The 27,708-nt window shown below is 40.7% G+C and overlaps 2 protein-coding genes across 2 annotated transcripts in view; one reads left to right on the top strand and one right to left on the bottom strand.

Annotated features, from left to right (window-relative positions):
* The first annotated feature begins 12,054 nt into the window (after positions 1-12,054).
* Positions 12,055-15,221, top strand: LOC117519389 (RNA-binding protein NOB1-like). The gene is made up of 2 exons (XM_034180737.1): positions 12,055-13,122; positions 13,208-15,221. The coding sequence occupies exons 1-2, from the start codon at positions 12,961-12,963 to the stop codon at positions 13,475-13,477; spliced, it is 432 nt and encodes a 143-aa protein (XP_034036628.1). The 5' UTR covers positions 12,055-12,960; the 3' UTR covers positions 13,478-15,221.
* A 9,346-nt stretch (positions 15,222-24,567) lies between these two features.
* LOC117519390 (prohibitin-2-like) overlaps positions 24,568-27,708 on the bottom strand; it is a 106,739-nt gene continuing 103,598 nt past the window's right edge. Inside the window, exon 10 of the mRNA XM_034180738.1 lies at positions 24,568-24,770. Within this exon, the coding sequence (XP_034036629.1) occupies positions 24,746-24,770 (25 nt within the window). The 3' untranslated portion in view covers positions 24,568-24,745. The remainder of the gene's footprint in view (positions 24,771-27,708) is intronic.

A 27,708-nucleotide genomic window follows, 5' to 3' on the forward strand; every position in this document is an offset into this window, starting at 1 on the left:
AAAGAAACTGTGACGTGCAAAGCAACAGAGTGACTTCTGAAAACAGGGACGAAAGTACAGCAAAGTGATACATTGTGACGTGCAAAGCAACAGAGTGACTTCTGAAAACAGGGACGAAAGTACAGCAAAGTGATACATTGTGACGTGCAAAGCAACAGAGTGACTTCTGAAAACTGTAAGCCAAGTACAGCAAAGTGATACATTGTGTCGTGCAAAGCAACAGAGTGACTTCTGAAAACAGGGACGAAAGTACAGCAAAGTGATACATTGTGACGTGCAAAGCAACAGAGTGACTTCTGAAAACAGGGACGAAAGTACAGCAAAGTGATACATTGTGACGTGCAAAGCAACAGAGTGACTTCTGAAAACAGGGACGAAAGTACAGCAAAGTGATACATTGTGACGTGCAAAGCAACAGAGTGACTTCTGAAAACTGTAAGCCAAGTACAGCAAAGTGATACATTGTGTCGTGCAAAGCAACAGAGTGACTTCTGAAAACAGGGACGAAAGTACAGCAAAGTGATACATTGTGACGTGCAAAGCAACAGAGTCACTTCTGAAAACAGGGACGAAAGTACAGCAAAAAGAAACATTGTGTCGTGCAAAGCAACAGAGTGACTTGTGAAAACAGGGACGAAAGTACAGCAAAGTGATACATTGTGACGTGCAAAGCAACAGAGTGACTTCTGAAAACTGTAAGCCAAGTACAGCAAAGTGATACATTGTGACGTGCAAAGCAACAGAGTGACTTCTGAAAACTATAAGCCAAGTACAGCAAAGTGATACATTGTGACGTGCAAAGCAACAGAGTGACTTCTGAAAACTGTAAGCCAAGTACAGCAAAGTGATACATTGTGACGTGCAAAGCAACAGAGTGACTTCTGAAAACTGTGAGCAAGTACATGCAAAAGGAACACTGTGAAGTGCAAAGCAACAGAGTGACTTCTGAAAACAGGGACGAAAGTACAGCAAAGTGATACATTGTGACGTGCAAAGCAACAGAGTGACTTCTGAAAACAGGGACGAATGTACAGCAAAGTGATACATTGTGACGTGCAAAGCAACAGAATGACTTCTGAAAACAGGGACGAAAGTACAGCAAAAAGAAACTGACGTACAAAGCAACAGAGTGACTTCTGAAAACAGGGACGAAAGTACAGCAAAAAGAAACATTGTGACGTGCAAAGCAACAGAGTGACTTCTGAAAACTGTAAGCCAAGTACAGCAAAGTGATACATTGTGACGTGCAAAGCAACAGAGTGACTTCTGAAAACTATAAGCCAAGTACAGCAAAGTGATACATTGTGACCTGCAAAGCAACAGAGTGAGTTCTGAAAACTGAGCAAAGTACAGCAAAAGGAAACACTGTGAAGTGCAAGGCAACAGAGTCAATTCTGAAAACATTGAACAAAGTACAGCAAAAGGAAACACTGAAGTGCAAAGCAACAGAGTGACTTCTGAAAACAGGGACGAAAGTACAGCAAAAAGAAACATTGTGACGTGCAAAGCAACAGAGTGACTTCTGAAAACAGGGACGAAAGTACAGCAAAGTGATACATTGTGTCGTGCAAAGCAACAGAGTGACTTCTGAAAACAGGGACGAAAGTACAGCAATAAGAAACATTGTGTCGTGCAAAGCAACAGAGTGACTTCTGAAAACTGTAAGCCAAGTACAGCAAAGTGATACATTGTGACGTGCAAAGCAACAGAGTGACTTCTGAAAACTGTAAGCCAAGTACAGCAAAGTGATACATTGTGACCTGCAAAGCAACAGAGTGAGTTCTGAAAACTTTGAGCAAAGTACTGCAAAAGGAAACACTGTGAAGTGCAAGGCAACAGAGTGACTTCTGAAACAGGGACGAAAGTACAGCAAAGTGATACATTGTGACGTGCAAAGCAACAGAGTGACTTCTGAAAACAGGGACGAAAGTACAGCAAAGTGATACATTGTGACGTGCAAAGCAACAGAGTGACTTCTGAAAACAGGGACGAAAGTACAGCAAAAAGAAACATTGTGACGTGCAAAGCAACAGAGTGACTTCTGAAAACAGGGACGAAAGTACAGCAAAAAGAAACTGACGTACAAAGCAACAGAGTGACTTCTGAAAACAGGGACGAAAGTACAGCAAAAAGAAACATTGTGACGTGCAAAGCAACAGAGTGACTTCTGAAAACAGGGACGAAAGTACAGCAAAAAGAAACATTGTGACGTGCAAAGCAACAGAGTGACTTCTGAAAACAGGGACGAAAGTACAGCAAAGTGATACATTGTGACGTGCAAAGCAACAGAGTGACTTCTGAAAACTGTAAGCCAAGTACAGCAAAGTGATACATTGTGACGTGCAAAGCAACAGAGTGACTTCTGAAAACTGTAAGCCAAGTACAGCAAAGTGATACATTGTGTCGTGCAAAGCAACAGAGTGACTTCTGAAAACAGGGACGAAAGTTCAGCAAAGTGATACATTGTGACGTGCAAAGCAACAGAGTGACTTCTGAAAACAGGGACGAAAGTACAGCAAAGTGATACATTGTGACGTGCAAAGCAACAGAGTGACTTCTGAAAACAGGGACGAAAGTACAGCAAAGTGATACATTGTGACGTGCAAAGCAACAGAGTGACTTCTGAAAACTGTAAGCCAAGTACAGCAAAGTGATACATTGTGTCGTGCAAAGCAACAGAGTGACTTCTGAAAACAGGGACGAAAGTACAGCAAAGTGATACATTGTGACCTGCAAAGCAACAGAGTGAGTTCTGAAAACTTTGAGCAAAGTACAGCAAAAGGAAACACTGAAGTGCAAAGCAACAGAGTGACTTCTGAAAACATTGAACAAAGTACAGCAAAAGGAAACACTGTGAAGTGCAAGGCAACAGAGTCACTTCTGAAAACATTGAACAAAGTACAGCAAAAGGAAACACTGAAGTGCAAAGCAACAGAGTGACTTCTGAAAACAGGGACGAAAGTACAGCAAAAAGAAACATTGTGACGTGCAAAGCAACAGAGTGACTTCTGAAAACAGGGACGAAAGTACAGCAAAGTGATACATTGTGTCGTGCAAAGCAACAGAGTGACTTCTGAAAACAGGGACGAAAGTACAGCAATAAGAAACATTGTGTCGTGCAAAGCAACAGAGTGACTTCTGAAAACTGTAAGCCAAGTACAGCAAAGTGATACATTGTGACGTGCAAAGCAACAGAGTGACTTCTGAAAACTGTAAGCCAAGTACAGCAAAGTGATACATTGTGACCTGCAAAGCAACAGAGTGAGTTCTGAAAACTTTGAGCAAAGTACTGCAAAAGGAAACACTGTGAAGTGCAAGGCAACAGAGTGACTTCTGAAAACAGGGACGAAAGTACAGCAAAGTGATACATTGTGACGTGCAAAGCAACAGAGTGACTTCTGAAAACAGGGACGAAAGTACAGCAAAGTGATACATTGTGACGTGCAAAGCAACAGAATGACTTCTGAAAACAGGGACGAAAGTACAGCAAAAAGAAACTGACGTACAAAGCAACAGAGTGACTTCTGAAAACAGGGACGAAAGTACAGCAAAAAGAAACTGACGTACAAAGCAACAGAGTGACTTCTGAAAACAGGGACGAAAGTACAGCAAAAGAAACATTGTGACGTGCAAAGCAACAGAGTGACTTCTGAAAACAGGGACGAAAGTACAGCAAAAAGAAACATTGTGACGTGCAAAGCAACAGAGTGACTTCTGAAAACAGGGACGAAAGTACAGCAAAGTGATACATTGTGACGTGCAAAGCAACAGAGTGACTTCTGAAAACTGTAAGCCAAGTACAGCAAAGTGATACATTGTGACGTGCAAAGCAACAGAGTGACTTCTGAAAACTGTAAGCCAAGTACAGCAAAGTGATACATTGTGTCGTGCAAAGCAACAGAGTGACTTCTGAAAACAGGGACGAAAGTTCAGCAAAGTGATACATTGTGACGTGCAAAGCAACAGAGTGACTTCTGAAAACAGGGACGAAAGTACAGCAAAGTGATACATTGTGACGTGCAAAGCAACAGAGTGACTTCTGAAAACAGGGACGAAAGTACAGCAAAGTGATACATTGTGACGTGCAAAGCAACAGAGTGACTTCTGAAAACTGTAAGCCAAGTACAGCAAAGTGATACATTGTGTCGTGCAAAGCAACAGAGTGACTTCTGAAAACAGGGACGAAAGTACAGCAAAGTGATACATTGTGACGTGCAAAGCAACAGAATGACTTCTGAAAACAGGGACGAAAGTACAGCAAAGTGATACATTGTGACGTGCAAAGCAACAGAGTCACTTCTGAAAACAGGGACAAAAGTACAGCAAAGTGATACATTGTGACGTGCAAAGCAACAGAGTCACTTCTGAAAACAGGGACGAAAGTACAGCAAAGTGATACATTGTGACGTGCAAAGCAACAGAGTCACTTCTGAAAACAGGGACAAAAGTACAGCAAAAAGAAACATTGTGACCTGCAAAGCAACAAACTGACTTCTGAAAACTGTAAGCCAAGTACAGCAAAGTGATACATTGTGATCTGCAAAGCAACAAAGTTACTTCTGAAAACTGGGACCAAAGTACTGCAAATGTTGTGAAAGTGTCGTGACACGGACCCACAACAGGGGGCGTTAATGAACGGACAATGGATAAGCCAAAAAGTAACAATTTAATGTTGTGAATCACACAACGATGTACAGACAATAACAATATAGTGACTGTCAATCATACACCAGGTGACGTGTGGGCAGGCTCGACGATAGAAGATGCCTGGCGAGAGAAGAGCTGGATCCACATAGCTTCCACCACCAACGGAGCTGAAGAACACCGGAGCCGCCAAGCCCTGCGTCCCAGGTGGCCGCTGTCTTCAGCAGTCAGACCCGGTACTGCTGGCAGAAAACAGAAACAGTCCAGATAAGTGTGAGGTCGCACACTCAGTAATCCCACAGTCTGTATTCAGTAAAGGAGGGAAAACCACCTCCAATCACACACTCGTGCAGCTCCTGTCTAACCACTTATCTGATTGGAGTGTGAAGCGAAGCCGTCGCTGATCACACCAAACGCCAATCCCACAGATAAGGCAACACCACAGTAAAACGGCTGCAAAGAAGTTCAGATTATTACTCAACATTTTGAGTCAACAGAGACAATTACCCGATTGGTAGTTGATTTCTCAGCAGGGAGGTGGAGTTGTAGTCCGGCCTTTATGGTGGTGGTGATGAGTAGTGGATGAGTGACAGCTGGTACGGATGATGAGTAACAGCTGTCACTCCTGGTCGCTCCGACGCCCTCTCGTGCTTGAAGCCCGCACTTCAAGCAGGGCGCCATCTTGTGGTGGTGGGCCAGCAGTACCTCCTCTTCAGCGGCCCACACAACAGCAAAAGGAAACACTGTGAAGTGCAAAGCAACAGAGTGACTTCTGAAAACTTGGACCAAAGTACTGCAAAAGGAAACACTGTGAAGTGGAAAGCAACAGAGTGACTAATCGGTTCCAGGTTCTCCTGACGACAATGCAGCACAGGACTGTGCTGCATTGTCCAAACTTGCATGGTGCTGCACAATCTCATGTGGATTAGATACCCCGGCCTTCAGAATTGCATCAGTGATTTTGAAGACATCCACACACTCGGCAGTTGGTGCCTAGAGCATTTGGAAAGAATTTGCAGGATATAAAAATCCAGAGAGGATACAACACTTCAAATAACCCTGGCAAGATCCAGAGGAATTTGCTGAAGCATTGGTGCAATTCTGAGGCCGGTGCAGTGCCATGGCAGAGAGAAATGTGCCATTTGTAAACATTGTGCACAAATTAGAATATTTTTCAGTCTCATATATTTAATTCTAACAAATCCACACATTGTAATTTGGAACCATCATTGTTTAAATTTGTGTATTTGGCTAACAGATTTTTAGAAGCCATCAAAATTTGTTATATTCTAAAAAAAAATCATCAACAATGTTAAAATTTTCTCCAAGAACAGGAGAAGCATTTGGTCTTTTTGCTACACCATTGAGTGAAACATTTTTCTCAAAGTTGACATTTTGAATTTTTTTTCTAATTTGTTTGGAGCTACAGAAATGCAAAGGATGAAATCTACAGGCTGTTGACAAAGTGTGAAGATGGGAGCGGCAGCAGCAACAACAGCAGCAGTACAGCAGCAGTTCCGGCCACAACAGCAATTCCATCAGCAGCTACACACTGTCCTGCCTGTCCGAGGACTGGTGAGTAAAAAAAAAAAAAAAATTTAACTGAACTACTTTATTCAATTTGTAAATTATTGTTAATGAGACATTGACCTTTTTTATTTTCTGTTTGTGGGACAGAACTCCAACCCATGCCAGCTCAGTGGACTGCAGTACCTCCACAGATGGACACACAGCTCTGGCAGCCACAGAACATCGAGTAGCTCCAACCCAGCATCCCACATCATTCAGTCCTCCTGTGCCAGGACCCCCCCCCCCATCACTAGACCACCACAGACAACAACCCCAGATTTGGGAGTGATGTCCAGGAGCAGTTTTGTTCTGGAGCCTGAGGAGGATGCTATCTCCAACATATCTTTTCCATCACCCAGCACATCCCAGTTCCAGACACCCATCACCAGCCTACTTTAAAGGTGATAACTGATAGGACACAAACTGATGACACACCATTTCCCATGTGTACATAGCACATAAATATTTTTCTCCAACATTACACATTTTGTCTTTTTGCTCATGTTTGCCAGATGTAAATAGTTGAATTTTATTTATTTATTTATTTTTTAGCATAGTTGACATTATGTAGATCTCCCTGTAGGAATGACTTTAATGCCCAGCAATGAATTCCAGTCCAAATTAAAATAATTTTCAGTCTCAGTGTGAGCTGGTATTTCCAAAATAACTTCTCAATACTCAATTTTAATCATAATTTATTCATGTTTTGAAAACAGAAGTAAATTAATCTGTCCAGAATGTGGTGGAGAGTCCAGCAGGCGAGGTGTGTTGTGTGTGTGTGTGTGTGCGCGCTGTGCATCCATGGCAGGGAAAGGAGCAGATGAAAGCGCGCCCACGCTTGAGGCCAGCAACACCAGGTGACCTTGTTGACCCCCAGCGGGATACCTGGCCGCGTGGACAGATGTGCAATCTTGTGCGTAAAAGTCTCCAAAACTAATTCTTGCAAGAAAAAGAACAGTTGTGGGTCTGTCCTCGCAGACAGGAGCATTATGTGTGTGGAATGGTTCACTCCGTCCGTGCGCTCCAACACGCATGGGTTTTTCCTCATTCCTCAAAATTGGCCAGCAGCAGGAATGACAAAGACCAATCAATACAAGCCAGGGAAGTCTTGGACAGGAATTGTTCCAAGTAGCACAAATATTTGTTTGGCATGTTACTGCATGTAAATTGCAAATTTAAGTAACAAAAAAGTCAAAGTTAACTTTATTATCCCAGAAGGGAAATTAAGATGGTCAAGGTGCAGATAATACAGACAACTTCAGACAAGATAGACAAACTTAAAAACAGATAAATAAATAAAAGACAGATAAATACACCCAAAGCACTCTTGTATTTAAATGCATATAATTTTGTTTTGCTACTTTAATTTATATTTGCATTAAATCACACAGGTGAGGTTGCACCAAAAGTAGCCAAAATCACTCAAATATACCTGACACCATAGCCGGCGCCACGAGGGTTGCGCTTGTCAGTGCGGCAGAGGGCGGTGCGTTTCCAACGCGTCGTGACGTCAGATGCGTCGCTTCGGAAGCGGGAAGGGGGCAGAGAGCTACGTCACACTCTGGCTGTTTCCACAACCTGAATAAAGTCCAGCGATCACCATCTTGAATTTGCGTCACCTGAACCACAAAAAAACCTTTAAAAAACAGCAGTAGAACGATATTCTCCATCACCTTGCTGGGAGAAGCTTTTTTCAGCTACTTTTCGGAGTGACGCCGACCGAGGGAGGACTGACAACTTGGTGGGATATCGATCGAACCGCGACAGCAGGCCGACCCACGCGGAGAAGCCGCCCTTCAGGCATCATCACTGGGCAGAGCGATCCAGGCCGCCGGGGTGATGGAGCAAACCCACTCAATCTGAAATCTCCCACTTTTGGATATATGCGAAGTCCCAGTTTGACCAACGGAGTTTAGTTCTGCAGCTTTATCGAGGTGAGAATAATGTAAAATAAAACGTGACGTTTACTGAACTTCTTTGAAGGTTTAATGATCGGCTAACATTAGCTTAGCCTTTTAGCACAGTTGATCTGAGTGAACGCTTTAATTTGTAAATGGTTCAGTCTTTTTTATTTTTACCAAATAAAGCTACAGCTTTTTTCAGACACCACAAAAGCTCAGCTTTAAATAACTTATTTTTCGGGCGTTTTTTCCATCGTTTTTTTTTTTTTTGTTTGTTTGTTATTTTGCCATTTTTCCCCTTTATATATCTATATATATATATATATATATATATATATATATATATATAAACTGTTTAGCGTTTCTTCATATTTAAAGAAATATTTTTATTTGTCCCAATCAGGAACATTTGCTGTGCAGACAACCAAACTTCCATTGATGAGCTGAACACCACGAAGTCCAGTCGAAAGAAAACATCTCTGCTTTTCAGCAACACCACCAGAGTTAAAAACTGCAGAAGAGACCTTCATCTGGTCCTGAGAATCCAGCAGAACATCACCTGCTTCTAAATAAAAGGCTCTTTAAACAGCAACTATTTTATTATTTTTAAAAAAAGCTGTTTCATTTTATATTTTAACAATAAATGAACGGATCATTAAAAATGTCCACGAATCAAAGTCAAAAGACATTTGCACAAGTAGAAGCTCTCCACTTATTGCGCTCAAATTCATATTTTAGAAATGACTCTGTCCTGATAACATTAAAGGCAATTACATATTTTGACGAAATTACAAGTTTAAATGACTACAAAAAAATTCATCATGAGGTTTATGTCACAGAAATCCTACTTTACAATCACACTGCAGTCACTGTTAAATTATTTCCTGTTGCATTTATAATAAACATTTGTATTTATTTAGTGTTTGTTTTTCTGGTTGAAATAAGATATAAATAATCTACCAGACTTAAAAAAATATACAAGTTTCCATATTATTTTATTTGTCTAAAAATAAATGTCTGAGGTTCCTTATGTTAAACAAGAAATTATCTAATCTGAAATAACAGGTGGTTTTGATTTCCAGATGAAAGGTTTCTAAAGAACCATTTATTGATTTATGTAGCTATTTTAATTACAAGTGTTCTAAACTTTTTTTTAAACAGTAATCAGAAATTTTGAGGTAACAAACAAAAAAACATTTCCAATGATTTTTCTTCAGAAAACTGCTCTCTAAATGAGCAGTCCTGTCACACGTCAATGTTTTGTACAGATCACTGGTTTCTGCACCAATTGGATTGGTCCAATCCATTTTGTACAGATCAGTGGTTTCTGCCACGGGTCTTCCGTGTTTTGGCCCGACGCGTCGTTCCTATTGGACAACACGAAGGTACGTCACAGGTCAGAGTGTCGAAAGTTGGCGCACCTCATCTCAACAGAACACTGGCTCTGTGTGGTATGCAGGAGATCACTTGACCGAGCGTCTATACGTTCAAATAATAATAAAAAAAAAATACTGTCATCACTCTTTACTCTTAGTCAGTCTCTTACAATGGTGTAGCCTAAATACACAAGCTTTCCAGGAGCGCACCCAATAAGAAGTGCGCAATGCATCTGCGCATGTGTGGGTCAAACAGGGACAAAAATTCCAGGTACCAAACACACACCGCTACCACTGAATTTCGTATACATTAGCGTTAGCGGACTGTGAAAGTTAAGGATTACAGGGATTGTTTCAAAGGCTTTAAGCCTTAAGCGACGCATACAGTAATGACAGGTGCGCATTGTGCTGTTTTCAAATGCTCGAATGGAATTTATAGTTTTGAAAGTTGGCTGAAAACACACGATTGCAAGGCTCCGCCGAGTCCACACAACGACAGAAAGAAGAAATGTGGTTGTAAACCTCCGTTCATTCTACACAATCTCCCCACAGAAAAGACAGATCCAGACGGATGTAAAAGACGGACTAAAATTGTAAGTTTCTTGCACACATTTATTTTGTCAATATTTTGAAACTGTGCCGAATTCTAATGTGGCTGATGGCACTGTTTTCGTGTATCGGCTTATCAAAGCAAATCAATTTTGTTTATATAGCGCCAAATCACAACAAACAGTTGCCCCAAGGCACCTTATATTGTAAGGCAAGGCCATACAATAATTACGGAAAAACCCCAACGGTCAAAACGACCCCCTGTGAGCAAGCACTTGGCAACAGAGGGAAGGAAAAACTCCCTTTTAACAGGAAGAAACCTCCAGCAGAACCAGGCTCAGGGAGGGGCAGTCTTCTGCTGGGACTGGTTGGGGCTGAGGGAGAGAACCAGGAAAAAGACATGCTGTGGAGGGGAGCAGAGATCGATCACTAATGATTAAATGCAGAGTGGTGCATACAGAGCAAAAAGAGAAAGAAACAGTGCATCATGGGAACCCCCCAGCAGTCTAAGTCTATAGCAGCATAACTAAGGGATAGTTCAGGGTCACCTGATCCAGCCCTAACTATAAGCTTTAGCAAAAAGGAAAGTTTTAAGCCTAATCTTAAAAGTAGAGAGGGTGTATGTCTCCCTGATCTGAATTGGGAGCTGATTCCACAGGAGAGGAGCCTGAAAGCTGAAGGCTCTGCCTCCCATTCTACTCTTACAAACCCTAGGAACTACAAGTAAGCCTGCAGTCTGAGAGCGAAGCGCTCTATTGGGGTGATATGGTACTATGAGGTCCCCAAGATAAGATGGGACCTGATTATTCAAAACCTTATAAGTAAGAAGAATTTTAAATTCTATTCTAGAATTAACAGGAAGCCAATGAAGAGAGGCCAATATGGGTGAGATATGCTCTCTCCTTCTAGTCCCTGTCAGTACTCTAGCTGCAGCATTTTGAATTAACTGAAGGCTTTTTAGGGAACTTTTAGGACAACCTGATAATAATGAATTACAATAGTCCAGCCTAGAGGAAATAAATGCATGAATTAGTTTTTCAGCATCACTCTGAGACAAGACCTTTCTAATTTTAGAGATATTGCACAAATGCAAAAAAGCAGTCCTTCATATTTGTTTAATATGCGCTTTGAATGACATATCCTGATCAAAAATGACTCCAAGATTTCTCACAGTATTACTAGAGGTCAGGGTAATGCCATCCAGAGTAAGGATCTGGTTAGACACCATGTTTCTAAGATTTGTGGGGCCAAGTACAATAACTTCAGTTTTATCTGAGTTTAAAAGCAAGAAATTAGAGGTCATCCATGTCTTTATGTCTGTAAGACAATCCTGCAGTTTAGCTAATTGGTGTGTGTCCTCTGGCTTCATGGATAGATAAAGCTGGGTATCATCTGCGTAACAATGAAAATTTAAGCAATGCCGTCTAATAATACTGCCTAAGGGAAGCATGTATAAAGTGAATAAAATTGGTCCTAGCACAGAACCTTGTGGAACTCCATAATTAACCTTAGTCTGTGAAGAAGATTCCCCATTTACATGAACAAATTGTAATCTATTAGACAAATATGATTCAAACCACCGCAGCGCAGTGCCTTTAATACCTATTGGCTTATGACTGTAATGTTGCTCCATGAATGACGTGGTGCGTAATATTGTAATATTGACATGTTCTATAAACAAAAAAACTGCAAAAAAAACTGCATGCATGCACATATGTCTGTCAACTTATCAAAAAAAACATGACACTAAAGAGGTTATATATGAGACCCAAAGCCGGCGGAGTAGCGATTTCTCATCCCTGCTTAGCAAATATTCTGCAATATCCACAGTTTCAGACTCTGGACTTTGTCTAACCAGAAATTTGTTTGTCTCCAACTATCAACAAGGACTGGTCATTTTCGACAGCAGCACGCTCTTCCTCCTTTGTCAGCACCAACAGTAGTTTCTGTAACAATGCAGCACACGCAAGGGCAGCCAGTTCTTCTTTCCATTTCTGTCTGCTGCCGTACGCAGTCCTGGTTGTAACAGGCAATCCACGGAGCTTACAAAAACGCTTTAAATCATCAACTTTCCAGCGGTTGAAATGGTCCAAAACGTAGCACTCCTCGCTACTTTCACTGCTTAGGTGGTGTATTGGTGAGTTAACAATACCGTTCTTGTTTTAACTAACTTTTACTTTTTATTATGAGCCGCCCAATTTTCACATTCAGTCAGCACATAAATGCTGGATTTAAATGCCACAGCAGAACTCTTATTATCTCTGTGCGCTGGCGGTTTGTGGGCCGGTTGGATATGAAACTCCCAGGCTGAAAAATGTTCCCAGCACGCCCCTGTTTACACATGTTCAAGCTGCGTCACAATTCATTTAGGTTTGCTGAGTTTCATCATGACATTAAATTATTTTCACGATGACACGTCTTGGTACAGTTCAGGCTATATGATTGGTTGATTTCACTGTCCGTCCATAACTGGGAGCGCCAAGCGCATTTTGTTGTTGTTGTTTGTTTGTTTTGTTTTTTTTCTCTTTCCTTTTTTGTGGCAACCAATCACAGCTCTTAGAATACTCACAAAGACAGGAGTTTGTGTCTGGTGGTTGCTCTCAGACACCTGCTGGATCACTCTGAGGGTGACATTCCTTGATAGAGTCTTTAGACGGACTTGGCAGCTCTGGTTATGGGTCCTGGTTTTTCCACCTCAGCCTGAGGAGCAGCTCAATAAAGGAGTCATGTTTTATAAAGGTCACAGCAAGGTCAATGTCAGGCTTTTCTGAGAACTGGACATGGAGAATGTAGGCATCCACTTTGAAGACGATCTGATCATCCAAGAGATTTTATTACGTTGTGACAAATGGGCACTAGGAAGGCAGCGAGTGTCATCCTCCATTACGGCGGCTTGTATTTCGTGATGGCGGATTAGTCAAATGTGTTTTCTCTCCAGAACAACAACCAACATGGCAAAGGTCTTCTGTCCTCACTGTGGCAACAAGACACTGAAGAAGCTGGCGGTGACTATCAGCGAGGACTGCAGCATGCAGATGCATTTCTCCAGGAACCCCAAAGTGCTGAACCCCAGAGGCCTGAGGGTGAGAAAATAAAAACAGAGCCAGTATTACCAGGGGTTCTGTTGAGACGCAGGTCCACCTGAACAGTTTGTGTTTTGTGCCGCAGTACTCCTTACCGCTGCCTCAGTGGGGCAAACATGCCAACAACCCCCACCTGGTGGAAGACCAGTGTTTCCCCCAGCAGAGGTTGTCCAGGAAAGCTCGCCAGAAAACAGACGTCTTTAATCCCGACTACCTAGCGGGAGCTTCACCGTTCTGTGAGAACGACATCTACAGCTGCGCCGCCAACCTGCAGAGCCGGGACAGCCAGTGTGGCGGCGGCAGGCAGCAAGCCAACCCCAACTCTGCCCGCAAGAAGTTTGTGATAGAGAAGTGACTCCGTTTAAAGGTGTTAATGACTTGAGCGCCGCGCATCGTCCTACAACCAGAAAACTAAAGGCCTGCTGCTGTCACACAGCTGTTGAAAGCACTCGCCTGAGCAGAAATGTCATTTATTTTAAATATATCAAAAAGTCCTGAATATAACTCTCTGTGCCACACGAGTCTTTCCTCCAAAACTCTAGATTAAACATGAATAATAAAGTATTTGCTACATATTGTCCACGGGGACTGTAGTGTTTCAAAAAGTATTATGTGCACGGCGGGTTAGTTTTCAGAAACTGCAGCCGGTGGGGTCAGGGTTAGCGGGGTCGGGATCCTCCTCAGAACACAAAATGACATAAGTATTTATTGGAGGTTAGATTGTCTACGTAAACAAACACACCGTTGGTAATGTAGACATGTTAATAAGTGACGCATGTATTTAAAATATGAAAGTCATCAGAGGGCTGATACACAATCTTAATGTAAAATATATTAATTAATACACATCTGTAATGGTGTCCTTATGAAGTCATTCATACCAGTCAATCACAGATATTTTGCTGATTAAGAAGTGCTTCAGATCATCCAGGCTTGTTGAGATGTACAAAAAGAAAAAATACGTTTTTAAACTTTGGTCAAGCTGCCACGAGAGGGATCCTGTTGTGTTTTCAGCATATCAGCTGATCCTTCAAATTAAGTTCTCGGTGCAGGACGACTTTAGGGTGAATAAGAAGTCTGTGGGTCACAGAGCTTTCTCTTATCATGCCCCTGTTCTGTGGAATGATCTCCCTGCATCAATCAGTCAGTCAGATTCTGTAGAGACTTTCAAGTCCAGACTTAAGACGCACTTATTTTCCCTTTCCCTTAGATTATATTTTCCTTCTCTCTCTGTGAAAAATTCTTGAATTCTAAAGGGTAGTTGCTTATTTTTCACTTTATACATCAACTGAATAGTCTTAAACACAATCATATCGAGGAGTTTTAATATTTTAGATTTAATGAACAGATGGTTGGTGTGATCTCGATAACCTGCATTGTGAATTGTTCTTAATGCTCTTTTTTGGAGAATGAATAATGGTTTCAATGTAGTTTTATAATTGTTCCTCCAAACTTCAGCACAGTAAGTCAGGTAGGGTGCAACCAATGCCATATGCAGTGTTTTGCAATAAAGAACATGCTTTGCTTTATTTAACACTGCAATACTTTTTGAATATGTTGAATATGAGCTTTCCAATTAATTCTTTCATTAATAATGACACCTGACAACTTATTCTCTTTGACCCGTTCTATCTTTACCCCATGTATATTTAACTGAATTTGTATGTCTTTTTTATAATTTCCAAATAACATTATTTTAGATTTAGACAAATTTAGTGATAACTTATTAATATCAAACCATTAATCATTTCAATGTCTAAATCAGATAATTGTTGCAAATTTTCTCCTGAATAAAACAGGTTTGTATCATCTGAAAAGAGAACTGCTTTAAAAAGATCTGAAACTTTGCATAAATCATTGATGTACAAAATAAATCGTTTTGGTCCCAACACAGAACCCTGGGGAAGCTCACAAACAATGTCCAGATATGAAGAACAGTAGTCCCAAAATTTAACAAACTACTTGCCGGTTTTGTAAGTAACTTTTAATCCCAGAGCCATCCCTCTGATCCTGTACAGTTCCATCTTCTGAAATATGTTGTGATCTATTGTATCAAAAGCCTTTCTTAGGTCATTGAATAAACCTGCTACCCTTTGATCTATATGTTTATTGATCTCTTGTATATTGATCTCTTCTATAAATTTATCCAATCTGTTATGAGAAAGTTTTTCCAGTATTTTTGAAAACTGTGACAAACAGTGGTGGGCACAGGTCCGATAATCTGATAACCGATAATTATAGAAGATAATGTTTTCATTATCAGATTATCTTTATAGATAACTTTAAAAAACATCATCGGACTAATTATCTTGCGATAAATTTTTGTCTGATAATTTTTAGACCGATAACGTGGTAAATAAAGCTGAACAGCTACAAATATTTATAAAAGTAAAAAAAAAAATCAGTTGAGCACCTACCTGTTAAATGTTTCATAGCTGATGTGTTCTTATACCCTCAGCAAAACAGAGAAGAGCTGCTTCAAAAAGAAACCGCTCTGTCCTCTACAGTGAAAGGAGAACAACAAAAACTAATTTCTTTTAACCCCATACTAATACAAGGGCAATATCACTCAAGTCATCCAGAGGCATACATTTTTAACTTATGGTTCAACTTTTAACCAAACTAATTTCGGACAAGTTATTTAAATTAATGTCATGTCTGAAGTTTTATAAAGTGAAAATATCAGATATATGTTTTAGTTTTATAGTAATGCGCTAATTTTTAAGGTTATAGTGTGGATATATGCTGTGCCCAGCAGTGCATTATGGGTAGGATAGGGTAAACTCAGTATGTTCACGACATGAGAAATGCATTTGAAACACTCTGATCAGGCTCTACGGACAACAGCATTAACCTCTAGTGCCTAAAACTCTTGTGAATATATTCTCTGGGTTTATAGACATCATTATTGTGTCTGTGTTTATTAAATTCCACACATCGTAAACGTAGCAGACACGGAATATCTGGAATTTTGTTTTGGCAAGTTTTCAAGGTTTCTACTGCCATCTACTGGCCAGTAGTGTTCATGGCAGTATTGGCCCTGAAGCTGGGTTGATATATTTTCAATCACTGCACTTGTCTACAGCTCAAACTGTACCACAGAACTGCACGGTGTAAAAGTTAAGAGCGCACGATTTATGTTCTCACACACATTGTATGTTCAAAAACCACACATCGGACTCGTGTTTCCAGTAGCAAAACGTAAACAGAAGCTTTTTTTTCTAACTTAATTTACAAAAACTCTTGATGGGAGTACGAAACCCGGGAGAGGTCACTTAAAGTGATATTTTTTCTGGCCATGATCATTTGTGCACACGTTTTCCTTTAATTGAGCCCTTGAATTAATAAAATGTGCACACGTTTTCCTTTCGTTCAAAATGAACTTCATAATATTGTCATCCTCATGACGGGGAGACGCTTCGCCCTCAGCATCCTTTTTAATGTGCTTAAACTCCAGATGATGTCATGCTGGGTAGCTGGAGTTCTCTGTATGTCCTTGTGCACCCAAACCATGATGATACACTGCCCAGATCCATTTCTAATGGGGAAATGTATTACACTGTCTCCTGTTTTGTTGACTAATAGCCAACATTTATGTGTCAAGACAATATTGAGTGCACATTTCACAAAATGTGGCCACGTTTAAGTAGATTGTGCACTTGTTTTACTCAAACAATGCTTAAAACGTGCGCACAACATCATAAAACGTGCGCACAATATAATAATGAGCGCACATTCTCTCCACATGCAAAACATTTTGCGATGACTCTTCCAGGGCTCTGTAAAAATGCCTGTTTTTACAAATAAAAATAGAATATTTTACAAAAGCACATTTATCTGTAAACACCAACGCACGACACATCTCACTAACATGTTGGTTTACATAATGAATGACTTAACCAATCAGTGTTTAGCAGAGGCACATTTTACCCAGAATCCTTTGTGATCTGTGTGTTTGTTACAAAACTTCAGAATTAGTGACTTATTCAACATTAAAAGATATATGTTATATTTTAACTTTGTACAAATGACAGAATTGACATTAATGGAGTTATTCTATCAGCATTCATTTTATTTATACACCAAACCATAACTCAGCACTGCTTTATTTTCCAAGACCTCCGCCTGACACGCTGTGATTGAGTAGAGAGCTGAGTTCTGTGGTTCCTCTCAGCTTGCTTCTGTGCTGGAAGCCATGTAGTAAACTGGAGCTTCCAGCAGGGGGTAAGGACAGAAGTGCTGACTCATTGTTTGGGTCTGTCGTTGCCTTTGATGCTTCCAGAAGTGATCGTGGTGTTAAAACTCAAAATCAGCTTGTTAGTAGTTGCAAGTGTACCAGAGACAATACTGGAATTTATCGATTATCTGTAACTTCCGATACATTTTTGGGTGGTTTATCATTTTATCTTTATCAAGGATAACTTTTCAGTTAGCTGATTATCTGTTATTGACGTTAATTTTTTGCCTACCACTGGTGACAATAGAGACACAGGCCTGTACTTAGTAAGATGCTACCAGATTTAAATAAAGGTGTCACTTTTGCCACTTTCATATAATTAGGAACAATTCTGGTTTGAAATGATTTATTGAAAATATGTGCTAATGGTTTTGCAATTTCAGTAATTATTTGGTTCACTGAAGACATCTGTACATCATTATAGTCTGTTGACTTTTTACTTTTACATTTACTATGTTAATAATTCCCCTTTCATCTACTGGGCCAAGAAACATTGTGTGCAGGTTTCTGAATTCTTAATTGTATTGCTTTTATTTATAAATCCAGGTTTTTGAGAATTTTCCCATGGGCTGTGTGGAATTTCAGTTGCCAGATCTGGCCCAACATTAGCAAAAAATGTATTGAAACTATTCACTACCTGGCTCACGTTATATTCATCTTTGTTAAGTAAAGTATTTAGGATAGTTATTTGATTCCAGAAATGCTGTCGCCTTCTCTGGGCCCGAGCTCATTTGAAATGGACAGACGCAAAGTGGAAAAGTGTGCTGTGGTCTGATGAGTCCACAGCACATCATGGACGTCGTGTCCTCTGGACAAAAGAGGAAAAAGACCATCCAGATTTTTACCAGTGTTAAGTTCAAAAGCCAGCATCTGTGATGGTATGGGGGTGTGTTAGTGCCCATGGCATGGACAACTTACACATCTGTGATGGCACCATCAACGCTGAAAGGTACATCCAGGTTTTGGAGCAACACATGCTGCCATCCAAGCAACGTCTTTTTCAGGGACGTCCCTGCTTATTTCAGCAAGACAATGTCAAGCCACATTCTGCACGTGTTACAACAGCGTGGCTTCTTAGTAAAAGAGTGCAGGTACTAGACTGGCCTACCTGCAGTCCAGACCTGTCGCCCAGTGAAAATATGTGGTGCATTAAGAAGCGCAAAATACGACAACAGAGACCCCGGACTGTTGAACAACTGAAGTTGTACATCAAACAAGAATGGGAAAGAATTCCACCTACAAAGCTTCAACAATTAGTGTCCTCAGTTCCCAAACACTATTTTTTCATGCAGTTGTTCAAAAAGTGGTGATCCTCACCCCATCTTTGCTTGTGAATGGCTGAGACTTTTGGGGATGCTCCTTTTATACACAGTCATGAGTGTCCTCAGTTTGCAAACACTTATTGAGTGTTGTTAGAAGGAAAGGTGATGTAACACAGTGGGAAACATACCACTGTCCCAGCTTTTTTGGAAACGTGTTGCAGGCATCCATTTCAAAATGAGGAAATATTTGCACAAAAACAATAAAGTTTATCAGTTTGAACATTAAATATCTTGTCTTTGTGGTGTATTCAACTGAATATAGGTTGAAGAGGATTTGAAAATCATTGTATTCTGTTTTTATTTACATTTTACACAACATCCCAACTTCATTATTCATTTTTATACAGCAATTTGTGACATTCATGAGACTGAAGCTCTTACATTTCATCTGTTTCACAGTTGGTGGTTTACTTACGCGCATGATCAGCTTTATATATTAGATTTAAAAGAAATGGTTTCAGCTAGTTTTAGTATAAGAATAGTGGAAGCTGACTATTTTTTCCCTTTGTGGCACCCCGCCGTCGGCCGCCAGATGGATGGCACCGTTGCAATTGCCTGGACTGTCTACAGGCTGGGCCGGGCCTGCCCTAAGTTGTTGGTAAGTTATGCAGTTGACACACGCTTCTTATAAGTTACTCATAAGTCAAAATATATCCTTTGATGCTGTTCATTGATTGGCTGAACACCTGAAACCTGCAGTCATGGCAGCAGTTCAGAATGTTACAAATATTAAATCCATTCACACATGGAATAAATATTAAGTCTTAGTCTTATCTGTTCATTTCAGTCAGATTCATCATCACAGCCTGACGAAAACATATCCACATAAATCATTCTGATTTTGGAAAACGACATCTGAAAATACTTTTAAAAGAAGTCCCTTTGTGTTTTGTGCGTTTGTCAGCCTGAACCAGTGCTTTGTCCCACAACAAGACAATTAACTTATTTTAAAAGTTGAAAGAGTCACAGCATCTCATTCATTCATTTTAGTTATACTAGTGTGTTTTGGGAGTTCCAAGATGGCGCCTGTGGTGACTCGCCATCAACCCTCTTTCTCGTGCTAGCTGGTTCTTTTGTTGTGTGCAGTTATTTTTCTGCTTTTGTGTCTTGCCGCAATGTCTCCACTCTGGTTGTGTATAATCGCCAGACTCTTTTGGACATTAATGCTCCTTGTGAACCGCTGTCATCTGGATCTGGACTGGGACAGCCTCATCCTGATCTGCTGCCTGTGCTTGCAGAGGTCCCAGTGCACTTGCTCAGTTTTCCTTGCTCTCCTTTTCGGAGGAGGCACTTCAGAAGACGCGGAAAATGATGCGGTGTGTTGGTGAAATTTAAGGCTTATCTGGCAGCCTTTGCTGGAGGGTTTGGTCCTCAACTCCTCCGGGATGGATGCTATTTTATTGTTGTTATTATTGTTTGAGGTTTGATCAACAGATAAATTCTGTTGTCAAAGCTAGTTTTTTCCAACTTCGCCTCTTGGCTAAAATAAAGCACTTTCTCAGTAGACGTGATCTTGAGACGCCATTCATGCTTTCATCAGCTCCAGACTTGATTATTGTAATGCACTTTATGCGGGCATTAATGTCGTCTCTTGCATGTCTCCAGTTGGTGCAGAATGCTGCTGCTCGTCTTTTGACAAACACTTCTAGACGTGAGCATATTACACCCGTCCTGTACTCACTCCACTGGCTTCCAGTTCGTTTTAGAATTGATTTTAAAATTTTAATGTTTGTTTTTAAAGCTATTTATGGCCTTGCACCTCCCTACTTGTCTGAAATTTTAACTTTGCGCACCTACAGTAGGACGTTAAGGGCGTCTGGCCAGCTTTACTTAGATGTTCCAAGGTCAAGATATAAACGCTGGGGTGATCATGCTTTCGCGGTAGCTGGCCCCAGACTGTGGAATGAGCTACCTCTTGAGTTACGTACTATTCCTGACCTAGCACTTTTTAAATCTAAGTTAAAGACTTATTTATTTAAACTGGCTTTTAACACTTAGTGGGGAGGTGACATGTTCTGTTATTTTTATGTTCTTTTTTTTATGTGTTGTTTTAAAATTTTATTTTATATGTGTTTTATTTTGTAAATTTGTGTTTTTAATGTTAAGCACTTTGGACACCAGTCGGTGCTGTAAAGCGCTTTACAAATAAATGTTGATTGATTTTTATGTGTGGAAGCGCTCGCTGCTCACGAGGGGCTGTTGGTTCCATCCTGTCTTTCCTGGACCATCAACTCTGATGACCGGCTTGACTCTGCCCAATCTGTGCCCGTCCTTGCTGGAGCTTCCTGTTGCTTCCTCTCACTGGGCTGTGGAGTTTCTACGCCAGTGCTGTCGGCTGCAGGCCCAGTGTTTCACTTGAGTTCCTTGGGCTGCTGAAACGCGCTGCATCACCGGCGGCTGAGAAGCAAAATTTCAGCATGGCTTCACCAAAAACTGTTGACCCCACTGAGATCCTTAGTTTAGGTCTCAATATCAGCTCACTGTCTTTGAAGTCACTGCTGGTTAATGATTTATACTCAACAAAAATATAAACGCAACACTTTTGGTTTTGCTCCCATTTTGTATGAGATGAACTCAAAGATCTAAAACTTTTTCCACATACACAATATCACCATTTCCCTCAAATATTGTTCACAAACCAGTCGAAATCTGTGATAGTGAGCACTTCTCCTTTGCTGAGATAATCCATCCCACCTCACAGGTGTGCCATATCAAGATGCTGATTAGACACCATGATTAGTGCACAGGTGTGCCTTAGACTGCCTACAATAAAAGGCCACTCTGAAAGGTGCAGTTTTGTTTTATTGGGGGGGGATACCAGTCAGTATCTGGTGTGACCACCATTTGCCTCCCTCATGCAGTGCAACACATCTCCTTCGCATAGAGTTGATCAGGTTGTCAATTGTGGCCTTCGCATCATCCGTGAAGAGAACACCTCTCCAAGGTGCCAAACGCCAGCGAATGTGACCATTTGCCCACTCAAGTCGGTTACGACGACGAACTGGAGTCAGGTCGAGACCCCGATGAGGACGACGAGCATGCAGATGAGCTTCCCTGAGACGGTTTCTGACAGTTTGTGCAGAAATTCTTTGGTTATGCAAACCGATTGTTTCAGCAGCTGTCTGAGTGGCTGGTCTCAGACGATCTTGGAGGTGAACATGCTGGATGTGGAGGTCCTGGGCTGGTGTGGTTACACGTGGTCTGCGGTTGTGAGGCTGGTTGGATGTACTGCCAAATTCTCTGAAATGCCTTTGGAGACGGCTTATGGTAGAGAAATGAACATTCAATACACGAGCAACAGCTCTGGTTGACATTCCTGCTGTCAGCATGCCAATTGCATGCTCCCTCAAATCTTGCGACATCTGTGGCATTGTGCTGTGTGATAAAACTGCACCTTTCAGAGTGGCCTTTTATTGTGGACAGTCTAAGGCACACCTGTGCACTAATCATGGTGTCTAATCAGCATCTTGATATGGCACACCTGTGAGGTGGGATGGATTATCTCAGCAAAGGAGAAGTGCTCACTATCACAGATTTAGACTGGTTTGTGAACAATATTTGAGAGAAATGGTGATATTGTATATGTGGAAAAAGTTTTAGATCTTTGAGTTCATCTCATACAAAATGGGAGCAAAACCAAAAGTGTTGCGTTTATATTTTTGTTGAGTGTAATTATGGATCATCGCCTAGATATGATTATTATCTGAAACCTGGCTTAAATCCACAGCTGTCCTTCCTCTGAATGAGGCCTGCCCACAGTCACGTTTTTCGTGATGTGAGGCAAGGCGGGGGTGTTGCTTTTATTTATAAATCCGGGTTTACCTTATTAACTGTTGGGGGTCATAAATATAATTCCTTTGAGTGTCTGATTCTCCGCTATACCGACGACGCAAAGGATTGTCAGGGTCATAAAAAATGGAAATCAGTTATGTTACTTTGTCACTGTTTATAGACCTCCTGGCCCATATTCTGATTTGTTAGATGAATTTGGTGCGTGCATCTCTAGTCTGTCGACTACTGCAGATAACATCTAGACTATTGGTGACTTTAACATTCATATAAATAAGCCCTCTGATCCCCTCTGCAAATGATTTATGGAAATTGTGGATGCATTGAGATTCCAGCAACATATCCAGGACTTGACGCACGTCAGTGGCAATACCCTGCATTTGGTTATCACGTGGCTTTGCTGTCACAAATAGACATTTTGCCTTGCATTTTGTCTCTGACCACTCATTTGTTAGGTTTACATTTACGCTGCCATGTTTGGTGGAGCAACAACCTTGTCTAATGCTGCAGTGACGTACAGTAGTGTTCAGAATAATAGTAGTGCCATGTGACTAAAAAGATTAATCCAGGTTTTGAGTATATTTCTTATTGTTACATGGGAAACAAGGTACCAGTAGATTCAGTAGATTCTCACAAATCCAACAAGACCAAGTATTCATGATATGCACACTCTTAAGGCTATGAAATTGGGCTATTAGTAAAAAAAGTAGAAAAGGGGGTGTTCACAATAATAGTAGTGTGGCATTCAGTCAGTGAGTTCATCAATTTTGTGGAACAAACAGGTGTGAATCAGGTGTCCCCTATTTAAGGATGAAGCCAGCACCTGTTGAACATGCTTTTCTCTTTGAAAGCCTGAGGAAAATGGGACGTTCAAGACATTGTTCAGAAGAACAGCATAGTTTGATTAAAAAGTTGATTGGAGAGGGGAAAACTTATACGCAGGTGCAAAAAATTATAGGCTATTCATCTACAATGATCTCCAATGCTTTAAAATGGACAAAAAACAGACGCGTGGAAGAAAACGGAAGACAACCGTCGAAATGGATAGAATAATAACCAGAATGGCAAAGGCTCACCCATTGATCAGCTCCAGGAATATTTTGTGAACTGATGAGAGTAAAATTGTTCTTTTTGGGTCCAAGGGCCGCAGACAGTTTGTGAGACGACCCCCAAACTCTGAATTCAAGCCACAGTTCACAGTGAAGACAGTGAAGCATGGTGGTGCAAGCATCATGATATGGGCATGTTTCTCCTACTATGGTGTTGGGCCTATATATCACATACCAGGTATCATGGATCAGTTTGGATATGTCAAAATGCTTGAAGAGGTCATGTTGTCTTATGCTGAAGAGGACATGCCCTTGAAATGGGTGTTTCAACAAGACAATGACCCCAAGCACACTAGTAAACCAGCAAGATCTTGGTTCCAAACCAACAAAATTAATGCCTCACAGATGTGAAGAAATTATGAAAAACTGTGGTTATACAACTAAATACTAGTTTAGTGATTCACAGGATTGATAAAAAAGCAGTTTGAACATAATAGTTTTGAGTTTGTAGCATCAACAGCAGATGCTACTATTATTGTGAACACCCCCTTTTCTACTTTTTTTTACTAATAGCCCAATTTCATAGCCTTAAGAGTGTGCATATCATGAGTGCTTGGTCTTGTTGGATTTGTGAGAATCTACTGGTACCTTGTTTCCCATGTAACTAAGAAATATACTCAAAACCTGGATTAATCTTTTTAAGTCACATAGCACTACTATTATTCGGAACACTACTGTACTACTGACCCGGACTGCTCGGTGGAAATGGGGCTGTCAGTAAACACACTAAATCATCAAGGTGTGACAGCTGCATTACGTATTTGACGTATCCAGCATATTTGATGCATTTTTCATATGTCGGCGCACGCAGGCTAAATTGTCAAGGTGTGACAAGACCCTTAGATTTTGGACACAGACAGTTCCTGATTGTTGTATTTTGTTTTTAAAAATTTCTGCATTAGACAGTGACAGCAAACACATTTCATGAAACTCCTCTCAACTGAAACACTACACAGGCCCAGTTTGCATGAACACAATTTTTTTGTTAAGAGATTTGTTTATTCTGAAGTCTGAGATCAGGCTTTGTTGACAGCTTCTATAGAAAAACAGACAATTACAAAGAAAAAGAAAACTGATCACGTCGTGCCGGCAGATCTCTGAAGTGGACTATCGACATTCATTCTGAGGGTGCTGAGATGCTGAAGGTTCTGTTGGTTTTCTTCTCTTCACTTCTTTAGGCCCAGAGACAAGCTGGAAAATACAGACACAGCTTATTAAGCAACAATCATCATTACGACACTATTCCCACCAACTATGGGGATCAAGTGATGACGAAGCTGAGAACCTTAAGCAAGTACCCACCCTGAGAGGTCAGGACGGAACCACCCAGTTACAGGACCTGGACCTGGACCTAGTAATGCTGTCACATGTCCAGGTGCTCAGTGGGGTTTTGGTGGGTGACAGGACTTTTCCATCATATCCCCATTTTGCAGTAAAAAAAAAAAAAAAAAGTTATCTTGTACCAAGTGATAAAGAATAATGAAAAAGTGGTGGCACAACTAATGGTTCCCCAGCCTCATCTTTTAAGTCCTTGAGTTAGCCCACACCCAACTGCTAGGAACTCATTTGAAAGTAGAGAAAATGAAAGAGAGGGTGCTACAGAGATCATTTTGGACCGGAGTCCACATAGAGGTCGAAAACGTTTGTCACAGTTGGGCGATTCTACGGTAACGGAATTACGACGGGAAAATCTGGCCATAATTTAGCTCCCCATTAAAAATGTGCTCTGATTATAATTCCGTTACCATAGACTCACCCAGTTGCCCAGAATGCCAGATAACTGCACCAAAACAGACAGGAACCCCCTACTCTATGGATGAAAGCAACAAATTTTCATCCGAGTGAAATTTTTTCCTGGCAAAAATCATTGCCAGCAATTCCCTAAAATGTGGCGTAGTGGGGGCTAGAGGGTGACACGGGAGTAGATTTTCACTCCTGTCCCATGGTGGGCACAGCTAACCAAAAAGTTAGCTTCGATAAGAGATAATCAGTTAACTGAAAAGTTATCTTTTATAAAGCTAAACCGATAAACCTCCCAAAAAATTATCGGAAGCTACAGATAACCAATAACTTTCAGTATTGTCTCCAGTACACTTACAACTACTAACAAGCTGATTGTGAGCTTTAACACCACAATTGCTTCTGGTTGCATCAAAGGTGACCATACAATCAGTCAGCACTTCCGTCTTTGAGCACCCTGCCCCCTGCTGGAAGCTCTTGTTTACTACATAGCTTCAAGCAGAGACGCTGTTGAGAGGAGCAGCAACTCAGCTCAACTCTCTATTCAATAACAGCCTCACCATAAGGCAGAGGTCTTGGAAAATAAAGCAGTGCTGACTTATGGTTTGGATTTAAAAATAAAATTAATACCGATAGAATAACTCCTAATGTCAATTCTGTCATTTGTACAAAGTTAAAATATAACATATCTGTTAATGTTAAGTAATGCACTAATTCTGAAGTTTTGTAACAAACACAGACATATGAAAGGGATTATGGGTAAAAGGTGCCTCCGCTAACACTGATTGGTTGACTAATTCATTCTATGTAAAAACCAACATGTTAATGTCAGGTGTGTGTTGGGTGTTTACATATACAGTGGTCCCTCGCTATAACGCGGTTCACCTTTCGTGACCTCGCAGTTTCGCAGATTTTTTTAGTCCAATTTTGCATGTTTTTTTTTTATTTTTTTATTTTTTATTTTTTTTACAGCGCATTGTGTTCTGCGTCCTGATCAAGCAGGCCGGTCGCGGCACCGCGAAGGGAGAGTACGTGCATTGTGTTCTGCGTGTCTGTTTATAAGAATCTTCTCGCCCAGAAGAAAAAGAGCGCCAACAACTACCCATAACTGTGTTCTTCACTCGGAAAAAGACACCTGCAGCAAGGTGTGACTCAGTGGAAAAAGACACCTGCATCGAGACCTTCAGTGGAAAAAGACGGAACAGCGGAGCGGCGCCAGGACAAAGAGGTGCGATCAGAGGAACTGTGAAATACTGGTCAATCACTATTAATAATTTCTTATGTGTTCAACCTCGTAGGTTGATTGGTAAAATTAAATTCGTTAGTTCTAAAAGCCATCATAATTATTTATAGGAAAACGTTCTATTTTTATTTCTCAAACAAATGTTTGGGCCTGAAAACAGGTTGGTCTTATTTTTCTACTAAGGTTTGAACTTTGAGAGTGTTTACACACGAGAGAAAAGTGAGAAAATGTTAATGCCTGTTTGAGAAAAGTGTATAAAGTGTGTAGTGAGGGGTTTTACAGCCTTAAAACATCTATAATAATTGTAAAAAAATAACGCTGACTACATCGCGGATTTCGCCTATCGCGCGTTATTTTTAGAACGTAACTAACGAGGGGCCACTGTATAAATGTGCTTTTGTAAAATATGCCATTTTTTTTATTTGTAAAAAATAAAGGCATTTGTACAGAGTCCACCTGGAGACATGGTGGTTACATTTTTTTTTTTGGCCCAGATTATTGCGTTCCCTCACAACAGTTTTTGCGCACATATTCGTTCACTCCCCCCCCCACCTGATTTCACTCACTGTGTCCTCAGATAGGCTCTGATATTAGGTTATTGTGAGGGAACGTAAAATTATTGCGAGGGAACGCAATAATCTGGGCCAAAAAAAATTAACCTCCATGTCCCCAGGCGGGCTCTGTACATTTGCAAAAAAAAAAGAAGTTGTAATTAAATAACCGTCTGATATAACCGGTGTCAAAATAAATAGAGCACTTCCATCTCCAGGCGGCCAGACGCTCATACTGCCAAGAACACTACTGGCCAGTAGATGGCAGTAGAGACCGTGAAAACTTGCCAAAACAAAATTCCAGATAATCCGTGTCTGTTACGTTTAAGATGCATACAAACACAATAACAATGTCTATAAGACCAGAGAATATAATCATGAGAGTTTTAGGCACAATATACAAAGAGTTTAATGCTGTTTTCCATGTGGAGCCTGATCAGAGCGTCTCAAATGCATTTCTTCTGTCGTGACTGTACTGAGGTACCCATAATGTACCTCTCGACACAGCATATCCACACTAAAACCTTCAAAATTAGTGCATTACTTTAAAACTAAATCATATATCTGATATTTTCACATTATAAAACTTCAGACA

This window comes from Thalassophryne amazonica, chromosome 10 (genome assembly GCF_902500255.1).
Source record: "Thalassophryne amazonica chromosome 10, fThaAma1.1, whole genome shotgun sequence".
Classification (NCBI taxonomy): domain Eukaryota; kingdom Metazoa; phylum Chordata; class Actinopteri; order Batrachoidiformes; family Batrachoididae; genus Thalassophryne; species Thalassophryne amazonica.